This window comes from Sapajus apella, unplaced genomic scaffold, assembly GCF_009761245.1.
Source record: "Sapajus apella isolate SASKATOON/1434 unplaced genomic scaffold, GSC_monkey_1.0 scaffold22, whole genome shotgun sequence".
Taxonomy (NCBI): domain Eukaryota; kingdom Metazoa; phylum Chordata; class Mammalia; order Primates; family Cebidae; genus Sapajus; species Sapajus apella.
Window position 1 is genome coordinate 2,195,087 of NW_022436962.1, and position 17,500 is coordinate 2,212,586.

At 37.9% G+C, this 17,500-nt stretch overlaps 1 protein-coding gene across 9 annotated transcripts in view; it reads left to right on the forward strand.

Annotated features, from left to right (window-relative positions):
* PTPRC (protein tyrosine phosphatase receptor type C) overlaps nucleotides 1–17,500 on the forward strand; it is a 122,736-nt gene that overhangs the window by 51,863 nt on the left and 53,373 nt on the right. For 4 of the 9 annotated variants that reach the window (XM_032288641.1, XM_032288643.1, XM_032288644.1 and 1 more), the window contains exons 3-9: nucleotides 1,476–1,502; nucleotides 5,868–6,065; nucleotides 8,956–9,096; nucleotides 11,779–11,922; nucleotides 12,666–12,725; nucleotides 13,812–13,838; nucleotides 16,415–16,633. In XM_032288641.1, the coding sequence (XP_032144532.1) occupies nucleotides 1,476–1,502; nucleotides 5,868–6,065; nucleotides 8,956–9,096; nucleotides 11,779–11,922; nucleotides 12,666–12,725; nucleotides 13,812–13,838; nucleotides 16,415–16,633 (816 nt within the window). The remainder of the gene's footprint in view (nucleotides 1–1,475; nucleotides 1,503–5,867; nucleotides 6,066–8,955; nucleotides 9,097–11,778; nucleotides 11,923–12,665; nucleotides 12,726–13,811; nucleotides 13,839–16,414; nucleotides 16,634–17,500) is intronic. The other 5 variants (XM_032288645.1, XM_032288646.1, XM_032288647.1 and 2 more) reach the window with 4 other exon arrangements.

Here is a 17,500-nt window from a genome sequence, read left to right on the forward strand (position 1 = left end):
CTTCACTGTAGACTGAATCCAGTTCCTATCATGCCAAGAAAGCTGCTCTTTTCAACGTTTCCACAAACCCAGATGATAAATCCGGTTGACCCATGTTAATCCCCCATGATTATCCCCATATTATATGATTCAATCATTTTTTCTTGAAATATCCTCTACTTGAGTATTTTGGGTATTCTTGTTGGCTACAATTTTCCTCCTACTTAAGAAATTTGGTTATTTTTGCTGGCTCTCTCCTTAATATTCACTGAACTTCAGGATTCTATCTTGGACACTTCTCTTTTATGTAGTTTGATGATCTCCCTCACCTGCATAGCTGCAAAATGTATCTATATGGTGATCTATAGCCTCAGCCCAGATATATATCATGAGCTACAAACCTCTATGTTCAAATGCTATTAAACATTTTCACATGGAATCTCAAGCAAATACCAATTCGCCTCTCCCAACTTACTGTTTATTATTTCTTAAGTTCAGCAAAACCACAACTCACTAGCATGTTAAAATATCAATCTAGATATTTTCCTTATTACTCTTTCTCCCTTATTCTCACTTGCAAGGATTTACAGAGTTTGGATGAGTCTTAAGTGTTTCATGGACCTTTTCCCCCAGCCTTTCTTTTGGGGCACAATTCTCTCCAAGTAAGACATCATCTCTGTCTCCTTTGCTTTGCTTTTAGTCTCCTATTTTCCTGCCCCACCTTTGCTCTCTAATAATCCATTTTCCATTTCCTAAAAGGTTGACTTAAAATTCAAATGCTTCTCCCTTAGGCCTCCCTTTAACAACGTCCCTCTAATGCTGTCCAAAGCCTGAAAGATGAATCCCAGCTTCTTATTCCTCAAGGACCAAGCTAACTATATGCAATCCTTTAGGTCATAGCTTAAATATATCCAAGAAACCCTCTGTATCAACTCCTCTACCAGCTAACCTGGAACATAAATAAGATAATACCGCTATGTGTTTCTTTAGCACGTTCTGTCTCACCTGTCGTCAGGCTGTATCGATGGTTTTTGTTTATATCTCACACTAAATTTAGCTCATTGAAGGCAGGGAATTTTTACATGTTGGTCATAGTATATCCCTAGCATGTGGCATAATGTCTAGCACAAAATGGGTGCTCAATTAATCATCGTTATCTAAATAAATGAATGCATTTTGGGAAAAAATGTTTTGAAAGTTTCTCAGAAGTCTTTTGCAAGCTTGAAATTAATCCCAATAGCGATCCCTTAGTCTGTTACGTTTTTGATTTAGCCTGGAGATTCAAAAGATAAATAACATAATTTTGACATATTTAGGCTTTGTAAGCATGATATTAAGAGAGGGAATATAGTTTCCTTAGGGTAAAAGCTACTGAAAATAGCCACTTGGTGAATGTTCTATCATAGACTTGAGGTACATGTAAAAATCTAATGTATGTTTACACAAATATGTATGAAATTCAAAATTTTCTAAGAGATTCTTGTTCTTCTTTGCAGGGGAAAACCAAACTTCTCCCACCACTGGTAAGAATTAATATTTGCATTTTTACTCAATTTAATTTCTGGTTGCAAAGTTTATATATTTAACATTGATAAAATTTTCTATTATTATCACTGAAATCATTTTTAAGGATAAATGTTATAATCATGAATAGTTCTTGACATTCACTTGTTCTTAAACTTTCTGCTATACATTATAAAGTTTAATGACTACCTGAACATGTCATTAAATTTGTATATGTATTTTGTGTATAAATAGTAACTTTTCCTAAACTTGACAGTAAATCACACAACACATTTCTACTTTCTTTTAATATTTCAGACTACAAATAAATGCATTCAATTTAGAGCACAAAATTCTATAGTCTAAAAGCAGGTTAAGAAATTGTCTATTTATGTGATAGATATGTAGATAACAGATTTATATATGTCCATAACTTTTTAAGAGTATGTTGCTTTTTTCAATGGTATGCAAACCTTTTGAGACTAACACATTTTAAAATAATTTCTAAATTCTACTGAACAATTCAATTAATAGTCCTAATGAATGTCTTAATCCTGAGATAAATGTAAAAAATGGAGATGCTACAAATTCATACACAGTATACAAAATAAGAGAAAAAATTAAATTGCAGATGATTAAAACTCATATCACTTAAATGTTGTTACTGAAAACGTATTATTTACTTCCTGCATAATCATATGGTTGACAGTATGTATTAAGAAGGTAAGTAAAACTACTAAGATAATTTTGATTTAATATTATAATGCACAATTCTAACTAAGGTACATTCAACATATCTTGAAATTGGATTATTAAAATAATTATTTTTGTCATTAAATAAAAGTTCAGTCCAAATGAAGAAAACCGATAAGTAATGAAATGTTATTTGAAATAGCCATGAAATAACCATGAAAATACCATGAAACAGCCATGAAAATACTACTGCAAACACTCTGAATCTGCATAAGAAGTATATGCCCTTATTTTTTAAAAAAGTTCTAATATAATTTTACAGTTTTTTAGCATGGCAGGGATGTTTTACAAATAAATAAAAGTCATTCTTGCATAGTAGATTGTGATTGGTTTATGCCACCTACTCAAATGCAACTTAGCATCTCCAACTTTTACAGAAGTTTGATTCATCTCAACCACACCAGTTGGTTATATTTGCAGGAAAGGGATGGGTATAAGGTAGAATGGGAAGTGATTGCTTAAAATGACAGATGACCCATCATCTTATTGAGGGAATTTCTGTTATTTCTGAATTGACTCTATTGTGACAAGCCTCCATGTGATGAAACCAGGTGAGTTAAAACTGTTAACCAAAATGCAAATGAAAATGGTCTCTCCCAGATATTGGCCACAACAATGTAATCAATGGAAACCAGGAGAATTTGCAAAGTGGAGGTTCAAGAACAATGTGGAATTGGCAATTGAGGCAGGTTTTCTAATTTTAAAGTCTTATTTGTGAATGGGAATGTGAATTGAACTTAAGATGTGTGCAAAAATATGAAGGAGAGTAGTTCTCTGAAAACCCTTTCTTCCTGCACCTGGGATTGAATTTGCTTGGCTAGAAGTAATCTTCAGGAATGCTACTCTTCAAAATAGCATGGTACTAGGGATTAGTCTGGGTTCTGTAGCGGGACAGAACTATTGAATAGATGTGTATATGAGGGGTAGCTTATTAAGGAGCATTGACTCACAATCACAAGATGAAGTTCCACAATAGTCTGTCTACAAGCTGAGGAGCAAGGAAGCCAGCCCCAGTCCCCAAACCTCCAAAGTAGGGAAGCTGACAGTACAGCTTTCAGTTGGTGGCCAAAGGCCCGAGAGCCCCTGGAAAACCACTGGTGTAAGTTTAAGAGTCCAAAAGCTGCAGAACTTGGAGTCTGATGTTCAAGGACATGACGCAGCCAGCATGAGAGAAAGATGAAGACCGGAAGACTCAGCAGAGCCCGCTTCTCCTACCTGCTTGTGCCTGCTTTTTCTAGCCCTGCTGGCAGTTGATCGGATGATACTCACTCACATTGAGGTGGGGGGTCTGCCTCTCCCAGTCCACCGACTTAAATGTTAATCTTCCTTTGGCAACACTCACAGGCACACCCAGGAACAATACTGTGCACTCCTCAATTCAATCGAGTAGACATTCAGTATTAACCATCATGTACTATTACAAGGAGAATGTGGCATGATTTTCTTTCTAGTCTCTTTGTAATTCACATCTAATAAAACAGTGAGAGTGGATGATAAAGGGAACTTGTTGCAACATTTCTCTCAAAGCAAAAGGGATCATTGGAAGCCCGCAGACACCAGAGTTGGTTTAACCTAAAAATAACAAATTAATAATTGTCATATTGTCAAATATATAATGATGAGTGACTTAATGTGAATAGACAGAATTTTAAACTTTTTCCTTCCTTCTTCCCTCGCTCCTTTTCTACTTTCTCTCCACTCCTTTATCCCCAACCCCCCTTCTTTATTCTCTTTTCCTCCTTTCTTTTATCCCACCCTCCCTCTCTCCCTTTTTTATTTTTATTTTTTATTGTGACGGAGTCTTGCTTTGTTGCCCAGGCTGGAGTGCAGGTGGCTCACCGCAACCTCTGCCTCCTGATGTCAAGCGATTCTTCTGCCTCAGCCTCCTAAGTAGCTGGGATTACAGGTGCACGCCACCAAGCCCAGCTAATTTTTTGTATTTTTATTAGAGACAAAGTTTCACCCTGTTAGCCAGGAGGTCTTGATCTACTGACCTCATGATCTGCCGGCCTCAGCCTCCCAAAGTGCTGGGATTACAGGCCTGAGCCACTGTGCCTGGCCCCCTTTCTTTTGTTCAATGCATAGCAGATGAAAAAATATAAAGTTAGACCTGATTTTTCACTGACAACTAGAGGTAGTTACTATCCTAATGTACTTAGTTAGGTATGTTGGCATGTAATTATGGGTGAAAGTTTGATGGATTTATTTGTGAGTTATTTGGTTACAAAAATTTAGAGATTGAAGCTTTTCACTGGAAAATAACACATATAACAAGTCTATGATCACTTGCATTTCTTTAATCACAGAATAGTTCTGTAATATTTCATGTATATTGCCATTGCTGAAGTTCAATACGATTAAGATGACTTTTTTCTGTATTTGGTAACAATTAACTTTAGCTTTGCTACTAATGAATAAAGCTGAGGTTTTTAAAATCGTACTATTTCTATTTTCTTCTCTGCTTAGTAGTAATGCAATTTTCATTCTTAACTCTTTCCTGTCCTGTCATTTCTACTCCTTTTCTAGCTTCTCTCATTCTCTCCCTCTTTCCATATTTGTGCCCTTGTCTTTTACCCAATGTTGTTGAGCTGAATTCTTACTTGTTGTGTGATATAGCTTAGCTTTTGTTTAATAAAAGATTTAAAAATATATTTTTTTGTTTTTCAAAAAGGAAATCTATGTTAAACAAAAAAATTTTAAAAATATATCTTTATAATCCCAACATCCAGAGATCATGAGTTTTTTTTTTAAACAAATTTGATGTATTTTTGTATTCTTTTATTAAGAAAACCCCTTTTTTCAGTAAAAGCACAAAAAATTTTAAAGGACTATAATCAACAGTGCCAATTTGCCCTGCAGAGTTTGTTCACCATTATACACTCATATCAACTGCACATAAGCTTATTTCACTGCCACTTTGTCATAGTGTTTCCTCTTTTTAAAATAGACTTGAACTGTGGAAATTATTTCAGTGCCTTAAATTGTGTCTCTTCGTTATCATGAAGTCAAAGGCATTTCTGTAGACTTTGGCTGTTTGTAAACCTAGTTATGAGTTTTGTTTCTCAGTCCTTTACACACATTTTTATTGCTTTGTTTGCATTTAATTTATTTTTAAACAGCTCCATGAGTAAATAGAAGTTTTGTCTTTCGCTTTTTTTCTCCTGAAATCCTACTCTCCTAAAAACCTTCTAACTTTGCCTTTCTCTATCCTTTTATTTATCTATAACATTTAATTTTTTAAAATCATCTTTACCCATTATGCTTCATCCCTCTGAACTCAGTTGCTTTGGCTAGGTGAGAAGCCAGCAACTGAATGGGAAGAGGGTAGAGAACAGCTGCTTCCAATTCATTTCCCCATTTTTATCTTCAGCCAATGTCCTGTAGCTTGTATTAGATCTGTGTCTACATATCATATGCATTTCTGTATGTATCAGTCTTTGTATATATGCATATATATATGTGTGTGTATACATATTTACGAATACATATGTGTGTGTGTATGTGTAGATACATATACATACACATAATAATGGACTGGGACCGGGGAGTTCGTATACTCGGATAAGCACACATTTTAGGATATGATTCACATATTTATTTTGTTCTTCTTCCATTTTCCGTTACTATAACAGGACCGACAACAACAAAGAAGTCCAGTGTTCCACTTTCAGGCGACCCCTTACCTGCTCACACCACTGCATTCTCACCCGCAAGCATCTCTGAAAGAGAAAATGGCTTCTTAGAGACCACGCCTTCTCTTCTTCCAGCCAGTGCTCCAACCCGAGTAACCCTGGACTCTTTGGATAATGCTAGTGCTTTTAAAACAACAGGTTGGCAAACAACATTTGCCCTAATATTTAACTTAAATATTAGGGCAAATGTCATTTTAAAAATTCTTAAGTTATCAGTACAGCTTGTCTTTAAATTATGTGCACAGTTTTTAAGTATGTGATTTTATTCAATTACAGAAATTGCAGGAAATTAGGTATCTGTAAAATAGAGGTTGACTGAAGTAATTAATGCACGTTGTTAGGGAGAGGAAAGAGAGAAGGAAGGAAGCAAGATCTCCAAGTACAATCAGGTGGGGACATTTGGGCTAGTATCCTCTGATCTGCTCAGTCTCCACGATTCTCCCAGTTCCTGCTCACTTAGGCTCCCGCCGCCTGGACAAATCAGAATTTCCTAGTTCAGAGACTACCAGTCCTGCTCTCCTTGGCAGGTGCCTTAAACAGGAATCTTCCTATTTCTTTATTTCATTCTAGATTCTCATTATCCAAAAATTGTTGAAGATAGACAATGCATTTTTAAAAAATTCACTCTGAGAATTGACAATCCAATTTTGTTATTTGAGTTTCTTTTAAGAGCATTGGCATGATTGAAAACATTTTAAAATTAGGATTGTGAGCTCTACTGATAAAATTAAAGACAATGTGGCCATGTTCCTAGCAAAAATCAGATTGACGTGAGAGGCATTTTTGCTGAGGAGGAACACTGATGTTCCTTAAAATGCTGATATATGTATATACTCATTTAATGTTTAGCATTAGGTCTGCCAGTGTATTCAGTACGCAAATGTACCATCAGGAGAGTGTTCGTGCTTTTCTGAAACAATGTGTTATGTTGCCATTTTTTTAGGCGAACGGGTTTTAGACATACTCTGATAAAAGACACTAAGCTATTCGAACTGCTTAACAATCTTCGTTTGAAAAAAAAAACAAAAAACATGTATAACACCATCACAGAAATTTTGTTTAGGATACATCAAAGTACTTTGAGTACGATACTGATGAAGTTTATTGGATACAGGAAGCAGTTAAATAAATGGTCAGTGCCTTCTTAAAACAAGTACAGGACTTTTTTTTTTTTTTTTTCTTCTTTTTTCTGACATGGAGTCTAGCTTTATCACCAGGCTGGAGTGCAGTGGTGCGATCTCTGCTCACTGCAACGTTCACCTCCTGGATTCAAGTGATTCCTCTGCCTCAGCCTCCCGAGTAGCTGGGACTACAGGTGTGCACCACCATGCTCGGCTAATTCTTTGTATTTTAGTAGAGATGGGGTTTTGCCATGTTGGCCAGGATGGTTTGGATCCCCTGACCTTGTGATCCGCCCACCTCAGCCTCCCAAAGTGCTGGGATTACAGGCGAGAGCCACCGCGCCCAGCCGGGACTGTGTATTTAATCTTCATTTGTTTCCTTGCCACCAGAGGAAGTAGCGACCAGGACCTGTCTAAACACTATAAACATTTGAACTCATTGCCCCAAATTTTTATTGCCTGAGGAGTGTCATAAAGATTTCCTTTTGAAGGTTCTGTATTTCTCTTCGCATATACAAATAACATGCAATATTCCCAACTTTTATTCCCACAGATTTAAAATCTAAAAACATTTAGTCATAGATTTATAGATAGAGCAAAGTATGAGAAAGGTTTAAAATGGAATAGATTGAAAATAAGAATGAGTAATTTAAAAATACGGACTTGCTTCAGCAAAATAATATTGATGGTGAAATTAGCTTGAAAAGTTTATGCATTCAAATGAAAACACACTTTCTTTTCTAAAAGAGTTCTTTTCATCAGGTGATATTTCAATTATCTATTGGAATAAAGTCTATATGAATTATTTAATTTATGGTTCTGATTGATTTATATTGCAGAATGCAACCAATTTTTTCATTGATATAATTGTGGGGAATCCTTTAATCTTAATTTCTAAGAATATTATATACACTCTTCAAAATTTTTCATTTTTGAAAATGATTACAATGACCATCCATATACATAATATTAAATTATGTAATTTTACTTTTATAAAAAGAGTTTATTTCAAAACATTCTCAATACAGATGGGTGTATGTGTATATACATTTGTATATACTGTTAATTGTGTATATATGTGTATATACTATTAAGTATCTATAAAGTATATGTATGCATTGTGTGTGTATATACCTTAAACTTATATATACATACATATAGGATTAAAGTATATAAGATGTATACTTTATATATATACTTAAAAGACACACAATGAAAAAACCATCCCTTTAAATTCTGTTCCTTAAAGACAGCTTTTTAACCATCGTTGGTTACACTTGAGGCTATCAATATATGATTTTGTGAGTATGTGAGAGTGAATGTGTGTGTGTGAGACTGTGTGTGTAAGCATGGGTGTATGAGATTGCTTCCACGTGTTCAAACACTAGAGATGATCAATCTTTCAAAACCCTGCCAGTATGCTAGCTAGAACTATTTCATGTTGACTTACATTTAAAAAATTCTTCATAGCACTGAACACTTTTTCATATACCTTTTGGCCCTTGCGTATATTAGGTAGACGTCTGTCACATCTCGTTCCCATTTTTAAATTTCTTATTTTCTTTGCGATTTGTAAGAGATACTAGCATGCTGGAAGGCTGCTTTCCTATCCTGCCTGCAGAGAAACGCCCATCTGTCAGTTTGCAGCGTTGATGGGGAATTCAGAAAGCTCGTGGTAGTCTGAAAGTCGGCGAAGCCACCTGGAAACAGGCATTCTCCCTGGGCGCCTGCAGCTCAGAAAACCTCCAGTGCCAAGCACTTAAGCACTGGCAGGCAGATTTTAACCGCTCAGGTCACTTCACAGCTCGGTAAACTACAATCGCAACCTGCGCCTTACAACCTCCTCGTGTTAAACGGCTCGTCTGCAGTCGGAAGGCCGATGTAACCATCTCCCTTTCTTACCTTAGGTGTTGCGTCAGAGCAGCCGCCTCTCCTTCCCACGCACGCAGACTCGCAGGCGCCCTCTGCTGGAACTGACACGCAGACACTCAGCGGCCTCGCCGCCCATGCCACACTCAGCCCTGCCCCAGGCGGCAATGACACCTCAGGTTTGCGGGTCCTTTAGACTTGTGCAAATAGGAAGAGTGCCTGACAGCTACCTGTATTTAAGAATGACGTGAGGAAACCTGACCACTCATTCCACGTGCGGCCCTTGCTAGTTGATGAATTTGGAATTTCAGTCACTCTTAGGAATGGGGAACCACAGAACAAATATCCTTTTAATAGAGATGAAATAATAAGGGAAGTTGTGAGACGACAGCAATTCTGCTCAGGATGAAAGAGTTATTCCGGATAGTCTTTTTAAATATATTTTAGGCAATTATCATTCTACAGGGAAACCTTTTTGTTACAGGAAATAATATGCATAAATCTTTACTTAAAGGCTTTGTACCAACAAACAAAAAGGCGAAGAGTGATTCTTATTATCAATGAAGGGCAGTGAGAAGTTGTAACCACAATGAAATTGTTATTTAAAGAATGAGAAAAAAAGAAATGAATGGTCTCATTTACTATTCAAACATCAAGAATTTTTCAGGATGGCATCTCTGTATTTATAACACAATGCAAAATATCCCCTCCCTTTTCTTTCCAAAATAGGTGTCCAAATCACTTCGTGGTGCCCCTTTATATGCAAGAAAAACAAATATGTCTTTTGTCAGATCATAAATCCACACAGTCGCATATATAATTTCAGCAACCTGAGCACTTGAAAGTTAAAGATATAAATGGTAGGCTTAGGTAGCTCTTAGGAACATGGTCTGGCTTTAGGTAGGAATCAAACACATCAAATAGAATAATTATTATTTTGTAGTATTGAAACTGTGCCCTTGGAACAAAAATCATTCCAGACAATCCACACTCTTTAAACACGTGGGAGAAGAGCCACCCTCACCTGCCTCGTTCCACCTAGTCCGCTGCCATGGGAGCCACAATAAAAACATTTAAAGCTGTTTGCAAATCCACAGATCCAGAAATTGTGGAGGGGCAGAAACTGTAAAATAACAAAAGGGGACTGACCCCTGGGGGCCGCTTGTCACACAGACTAGTCTGCTCTGTCCTGACCAACGAATTCTTCCACTCACAGTGGCTAATTCCACTCATTAAAAATCTATTAGGATTAAGCAACCTAATTAAAATTGTAAATACCACCCGTGAACCACCGCTGAGAGTACCTACCTATCAAGGGAAAAGAACTTTTCAGATGAGGAGGAGGGCAGGTAGGGAGTTTGGGGAGGACGACAATGGAAGCCTCAAAAACAGCTTGGGAGCAGGGGCTGCTGGAGCGGGGAGAGGGGACAAGCAAGTGAGAGGAGCGCAGAAAAGAAGGTGGGAAAAGCCTGCAGACAAACCCAGCGTCCTCAAAACTCTGCAGAGGGCCAGTTCTGTGTCTGAATGAGTTTTTCAAAAGATGAATGAATGAATTTCCCTCACTCTTCTCCTTGTTCTGCTGAGCCCTCCTCTGGGGATCCAGACTGGAAAACCTTATGTTTATGTTGTTCATTCTATTCTGTGGTTTAGTTAAATTCCACGGTTTAGTGGCTTTTGAAGACTGAGCTGAGAACCCAAGTTCAGTGATTTGGAAGACACGTTTTCACTTCTAACGGAATGTAGGTGTGAAATTATAGACTGCACTGCATTTGTAATTGGTAGACATATGCATGCCCAAACCAAAGCCATGTTCAGAACGTGCGTGCGCATATCACTGCAGAAACACAGAATCTGCCTGCAAACCTTAGACCAATTTCATGGCATTGAACTGATGACCCCAGGGATCTTAACAGAAAGTAACCCAACAGGCTCTTGAATAGGGGGTAGCTCATATTTCCTTTGCTTTTTCCATGGCAACTAGCAGAGTGCTAGTCATCTAGTAGGCACCAAATGAATACACATTGATTGCCTGTGTGTAATTCTGGGTGTGATGTTGGCCAAAGATGTAAAATACATTAGGTATTATGCAGTCTGACAATGAAAAGTTCTAACCTAGTACAATGTGCAGTTTCTTTGGCTACAACACTAGATTCTATGCCAATTCGCACCTATGTGACTGGAAATAAGAGACTGATGTCACTGTAACATGGAGTTTGTTGGATTTCAAGCCAATTTGATTTTTCCCGGCCAGGGGAGCCTGAATAGTGAAAGTAGAATTGTAACCTTCAGCTGGAAAGAAAAAAAAGAAAACCTTTGAACTCATGCTGTGGCACAGGCAGGATCCTATTCAGCTCTGTTTTAAGAAAATTAAAACTGAGCCCCTGCACCCAGGGATCCCTCCCCAGAGAGGTGCGTGCCCACAAGGCTCTCAGCGTGTATCGAGTTGCTCTTCCTCCTGTGCCAACCTTTTACACTCAGGCTCTACCTACATCTACATGGTCTCAGCACCACCAAGACACCACCTGTCTCTACTGCTTTGATGCATTTTTTATATTGCCTAAGGCAGCCGTCAGCCCAGAGGCTTAGACTTTTTGGGCTGTCCAAACTGTATATATTTTTAAGTTGTGCTCTGATTAGGAAGCTGCATAGGTTTCCAGTTGTCTGCCCCTAAACTCATCTTTCCCATAAGCCCTGGTGTTTTTGGTACAGTTCTGTAGAATGCATGCGTCGTGGTATAGCAGAAGTGATTGAAGGTTTGTTGCTCTGCCTTAGCTTCCGTAATTGTGTTTATGTTAACTGTCTGGCTGTTGCCCTTGCATGACAGACACAAGTGACAGTGCTGATGGCCCTTCTGATTGCAGATGTTCCAGGAGAGAGGAGTACAGCCAGCACCTTTCCTCCAGACCCAGTTTTCCCATTAGGAACCACCCCCATCCCTGCACGCAACAGCTCTGCTGCCTTACCTGCACGCATCGCCAACACCACCATCACAGCGAACTCCCCAGGTCTGACGGTGCTCTAGGGGTCTTCAGTTAAAGAAATGAAATGGAAACTCAAACTTTAATGTGGCTCTTTTATTTCATGCCAAACATTATTTGCAGGTTTCTCATTTTACAAATGTTCACATACCAACACCAAATTATCCAAAAGAAACTTGCCAGTGAGCTTTTTCTGGGCATATTTTATTAATAATATTATTAAAGTCCATGGCAAAGAAGAATCAATAATAGGCTTTAATGTCATATAGGTCTGGGATCAAATCCAGTTTCTTCAACTTTCTAGCTGACTATAGGGCAAATTACTAACACTTTCTGTATATCAGATTAGCTTTCTGTAAAAATGGACATAAGAATACTCATTTGAAATATTAATGTGATGGCTGAATATGTAAAAAGTCTGACATACAACAAATATTTAAAAAGAGTAATTGTGACCCTTATGAGAATCCAAATATGGAGAGCTGTGGATGAAAGGGAAATGAATAGTCATTTGAGGAAGATCACACATCAAGTAAGAATTATACCAGGGAATGAACAATTTTCCCTGAATTTATACAATGTTTAGTTTAAATGCCTTGAAATAAATCTTGGATTCACTTTACGATTTTAAAAACAAGCAGGAGTCAAATCAAACGAGGACTCCTAGAGCAAAGATTCCATTAGGAAATTATCTTTCCTAAAGAGTTTTTCTTTCACCTTTTAATATAACAAACTCATTAACTTTTATTCTTCTGTTTATTTTCTTGCAGATTCCCATGAAACAGTCACTCTGAGCCCTTCTGCAAGCACGATCCATTCAACCGAAATAGGTGACAACGTTACCCTCAGTCATGCACCCATACAGTCCCCACGTGCCTGGCGATGTGCTCTCACAAGGGCCTTCCACCCGCTCTACCTCGGGCTTCTTGCTTTAAGTTTCATTCAGTGTTTGAATCCTGAGGGTGATGGAACTGCAGGAAGACATTTCTCTGCTTAGCAGTGCAACAGTTGATGAGATCAGGATATAATTGTTACTGTCATAATCCATCAGAAAACATGTGTGAGAAATAACCACATCTACTAGAACTTTTTCTCAGAGGGGTTTGGGTATTGGTATGGAAGAGAACAAGTCCATCAAAAGGGCTGTCCATTGCAAGTGGTGAGCATCAGAAGGCTGATTGCAGAGTTCCAGTTAAGCAGCGAGAGGGCGTGGAGATAAAGGAGAGAGGCATTGAGGGTTGGATACAGCAATGGTGGTATCTGGGAATCAGCAAGCGAGCTGATCAGAGCTTGCAAGCCCACCATTCTCCTCAAATTCTTCCAACACAAGCAGAGATGTCCTAGCTTTCACAAAGCATGTGCTCTTTTAATTATTCGCTGAAATGCATATACTCACACAAGATACTACTTGATTTGTTGAGAGGTCCCTTTATTACCCTGGGTCGAGTAGATATGCAAAGATGTTATAAAAGTTTAACTAGAGAATGAAACAGTTCTTGCCTTTTCTCTGACTTTTTTTAAATGAAAAGTATAAATTTCATACTATGGGGGTTATAATTATATAAATTTATATTGAGATTAATCAAAGAAGTAAAGAACTTCAAAATATTTCTGGCTGTGTAAATCTTCAGCCATGCTGCCATATCACAATTAGATGTGTACCCAAGCGTCTTAATATTAACTGTATTTATTGGCTATCTTCATGCAAATGTTGATAGAACTAGCTCATTCATTTATAATGCTTTAAGTTTTGAAATTAAAACACTGTACTAGGCAAATCCTTCCTATTCTGTGAAATCTAACTAGATAGACTTTATGAAGTGGAAGTGCTGTAAATCAGCTTTCCCAAACATGTCATGGCATATATTCTAAAGCAAAATTTTAATAATTTGCATTCTTTTTCTTCTCCATTACAGTTACTACTCCAGCTAAGCCATCATGTGGTAAGTGTATCTACTTAGAATTGGCATACCTCACTTTGGAATAACACTTTAATTATTTCCTCCTTTATTCCCAGCCTTCAGGACCTGCTAGCAAGCTAAACTCACTGGCTCTAATTTCTCACCAGACTAGTCTCAAATCTTTTTCTTTTCTTTCTTTTTTTTTTTTTTTTTTTGAGACGGAGTTTCGCTCTTGTTACCCAGGCTGGAGTGCAATGGCGCGATCTTGGCTCACCGCAACCTCCGCCTCCTGGGTTCAGGCAATTCTCCTGCCTCAGCCTCCTGAGTAGCTGGGATTACAGGCACGCGCCACCATGCCCAGCTCATTTTTTGTATTTTTAGTAGAGATGGGGTTTCACCATGTTGACCAGGATGGTCTCGATCTGTTGACCTCGTGACTCCCCCCTCAGCCTCCCAAAGTGCTGGGATTACAGGTGTGAGCCACCGTGCCCAATCCTAGTCTCAAATCTTAAGAGCCAGTATCTCTTAGTAGCAAGATGTTTTGATTTTATATTCAGACCTAGATTTGAGTACCAGGATGAAAATTTACTAGCTACACACGGACGTAGAGATGGGAATGATGGACCCTCGGAAATACTAAGCAGGGTTGGAGGGAGGAAGGCAAGGGTTGGAAAACTGCCTGTATTGGTAACTGTGCCTACTTCCTTGATGTCAGATTCAATTTTACTCCAAACACCAGCATCATGCAATATACCTTTGTAACAAACCTGCACATATAACCCTGGAATCCAAAATAAAAGTTGAAAACTAAATTTTCCTGTTAGACAACTTTGGTGAAGCAGCTTAATTTCACTTTAGGTATTTGAAAAAAATGGAATGACAGCAAGTTTGTCGGTGAGGGGGAGGGGGACAAGGATTCAGTATGATGAAAATATAAAGTGTGGATAATACCGTCAAAGCTTATCAAGAAAGAAAATCTCTCTCTCTCTCTGTCTGGTGTGCCAGAGGCTGGCTCTAAGCAGATACCTGTAAACACTTTGTCTGCACTGTTTTTCTTTCTTCTCAGTTGAAACAAAGTCTTTCTTCATGGTCACGGCTTATGCCTTCATTCATTTCTGAATCTCAACACTGAAGTCACTGCCTTCAGTAGCTTTCCATACATTTAGTGTAAGGAGTGGCCTTCATATGTCAGTTTAATTAATGTAATCTTTTATAATCAGGTTTCCATCCACTTCTCCTGCTTCGTTGCCTCCTTATGTTCTTCATTTAAGTAATATGAAACCACTTACAGTTTTCGTTTACTGTTTTCTTTTTCTTTTTAGATGGAGTCTCACTCTGTCTCCCAGGCTGGAGTGCAGTGGCACAATCTCAGCTCGCTGCAGCCTCCACCTCCCAGGTTCAAGTGATTCTCCTGCCCCAGCCTCCCAAATAGCTGAGACTATTGGCACATGCTGCCTACCCCAGATGATTTTTGTTTTTTTAGTAGAAATGGGGTTTCACCATGTTGCCCAGGCTGGTCTTGAACTCCTGACCTCAAGTGACCCACCCGCTTCAGTCTTCCAAAGTGCTAGGATTACAGGCATCAGCCACTGCGCCCAGCCCACTTACTTTTCTAAACTCATACTGTTCCTTCCTGCCTCTGTGCCACGGTTGGTCTTCCTCTACACTTGGAATTCTGCTCCGCCCTCATTCCCCAAACCCCATGTCTACTGTTCCATTTCCTGCTCTTATTTTAAAACACAAACTAAGTCACTTTCTCTGGAAATCCTGTCTTGTACCTCCAAGTGGAACGGATCTCTCTCTTTTTACTGCCACATTATTTCATGCATAATCTAGCTTTAAAGGTTTATATGTCTCCGGCAATTCATGTGTGTCTGCCTCCACACTGGATTATACGTTTCTAAACACTGATTATCGCTAACTTGACTTTGTGTTCCTAGCGTTTGTGATCATGTCGTACTCATGATAAGGGCCTAATAATTTTTTTTGAATAAAAATCAGTGAATAAATTTATATTTGCTGAAAAAAATGTTTTTTATCAGTAAGCAGAAATTGTTGACACTAAAGCAAGGTGCTTAGGAGGTATATTATCAATAATAATGTTACACAAGTTAAGGAATAAATGAGGGCTTGTGGTCTCTGAATAATTAATGCTCCACATATTTGAAGAAACAGATATTTAATAATTACATTTTAGAAAACAAGAAAATTATAAAGCAAGAAGAAATTACTCAGATGCACCATTTATTTGTACATCAAGTCAACGGGTAACTATTGAGTTCCTATTGGTAATAAATATCATGCATATACCTGGATTTACGGTGATAATAAACATAGACTAGACTTTGCTCTCATGGAACTTCCACGTCCAGCTAGGAAGACAGATCTTTATCTGATAATCATCCAAATACAAATTTACGAGCTGGGGTCCTTGATAGGGCAGTAAAGCACAGAAAATTATAAAAAAATAATATGGAGGCATCTGATGTGTTTTTTTCTGTTTCAAGTTTTTGGGGATATTTGGTTAGTTGATTTGTGATATTTTGGCATTTGCATTTAATGTAGTTTTGTTCATTCTAGAAAAATAAGATAATCCTCAATGTTCTATTTTCTTTTAGATAAAAAATATGCAAACATCACTGTGGATTACGTATATGACAATAACACGAAATTATTTACAGCAAAGCTAAATGTTAATGAGGAGGTGAAATGTGCAGACTTTGATTGCACAAACAACATGTTGCATAACCTTACAGAATGTAAAATAAGGACTGTTACCATATCTGGTGATTCATGTACTGCTCCCAACAAAACTTTAAAATTAGATGTGCCACCAGGTAAATATCAATTTATTTCTTTTCATACATTTATTAAAATAGTACCCTTTCAGGTGTGGTGTTCTCTAGTGGTCCCAGGAGCTGGTCCGGTGAAAGAAGAGGGCTGAGGGATAGGAAGTCCCTTGACACAAGTGGGTGAACTTTCTGCAGTCTTAACCGAGTAAAAATGATAGAGTCCTATAAGCCTTCTGTTTACATCCATGAATCACCACTTCTACTTCTTTAACATGTGCATGAAGTATAATTTATCCTGCTGATTGTTCGTAATTTCCTTTATCCTCCTCTACTTAATTGAAGTCTTTAGTTATATATGTATGTGTATTTATTCTTTTAAGTACAAATTTTTCTGAAATACATTACGGAGAAACATAAAGGATTTGAAGTGTATGGGAAAAACCAAAATACATTCACAAAAAGGGAGGTAATGATCATGTTAGGAAGATCAAACTGGTTTTATCAGCTAAGCTGCTGCTGGGAAAGAGGAGGGGGTGACAGGCATTGATGTATCTGAAGGAGGAGGGGGTGACAGGTATTGATGTAATGTATCTGAAATACGTGAGGGAGAAACATAAAGGATTTGATGTGTATGGGAAGAACCAAAATACATTCACAAAAAGGGAGGTTATGGTCATGTTAGGAAGACCAAGCTGGTTTTGTCAGCCAAGCTACTGCTGGGAAAGAGGATGTGGTGACAGGCATTGGGCAGACTCCAGGGAAGAATCTCTTAGCCAAATGCATTCTGGAAAAGGGGCTCCACAGCTGTGTTATTAAAAAAATTCGTATCATTTAATAATTCAAGTATTAATGAATTTATTAACATTTAAATATGTTAACATCAAATATGTTTTGAAAATAAAATCCATTTAT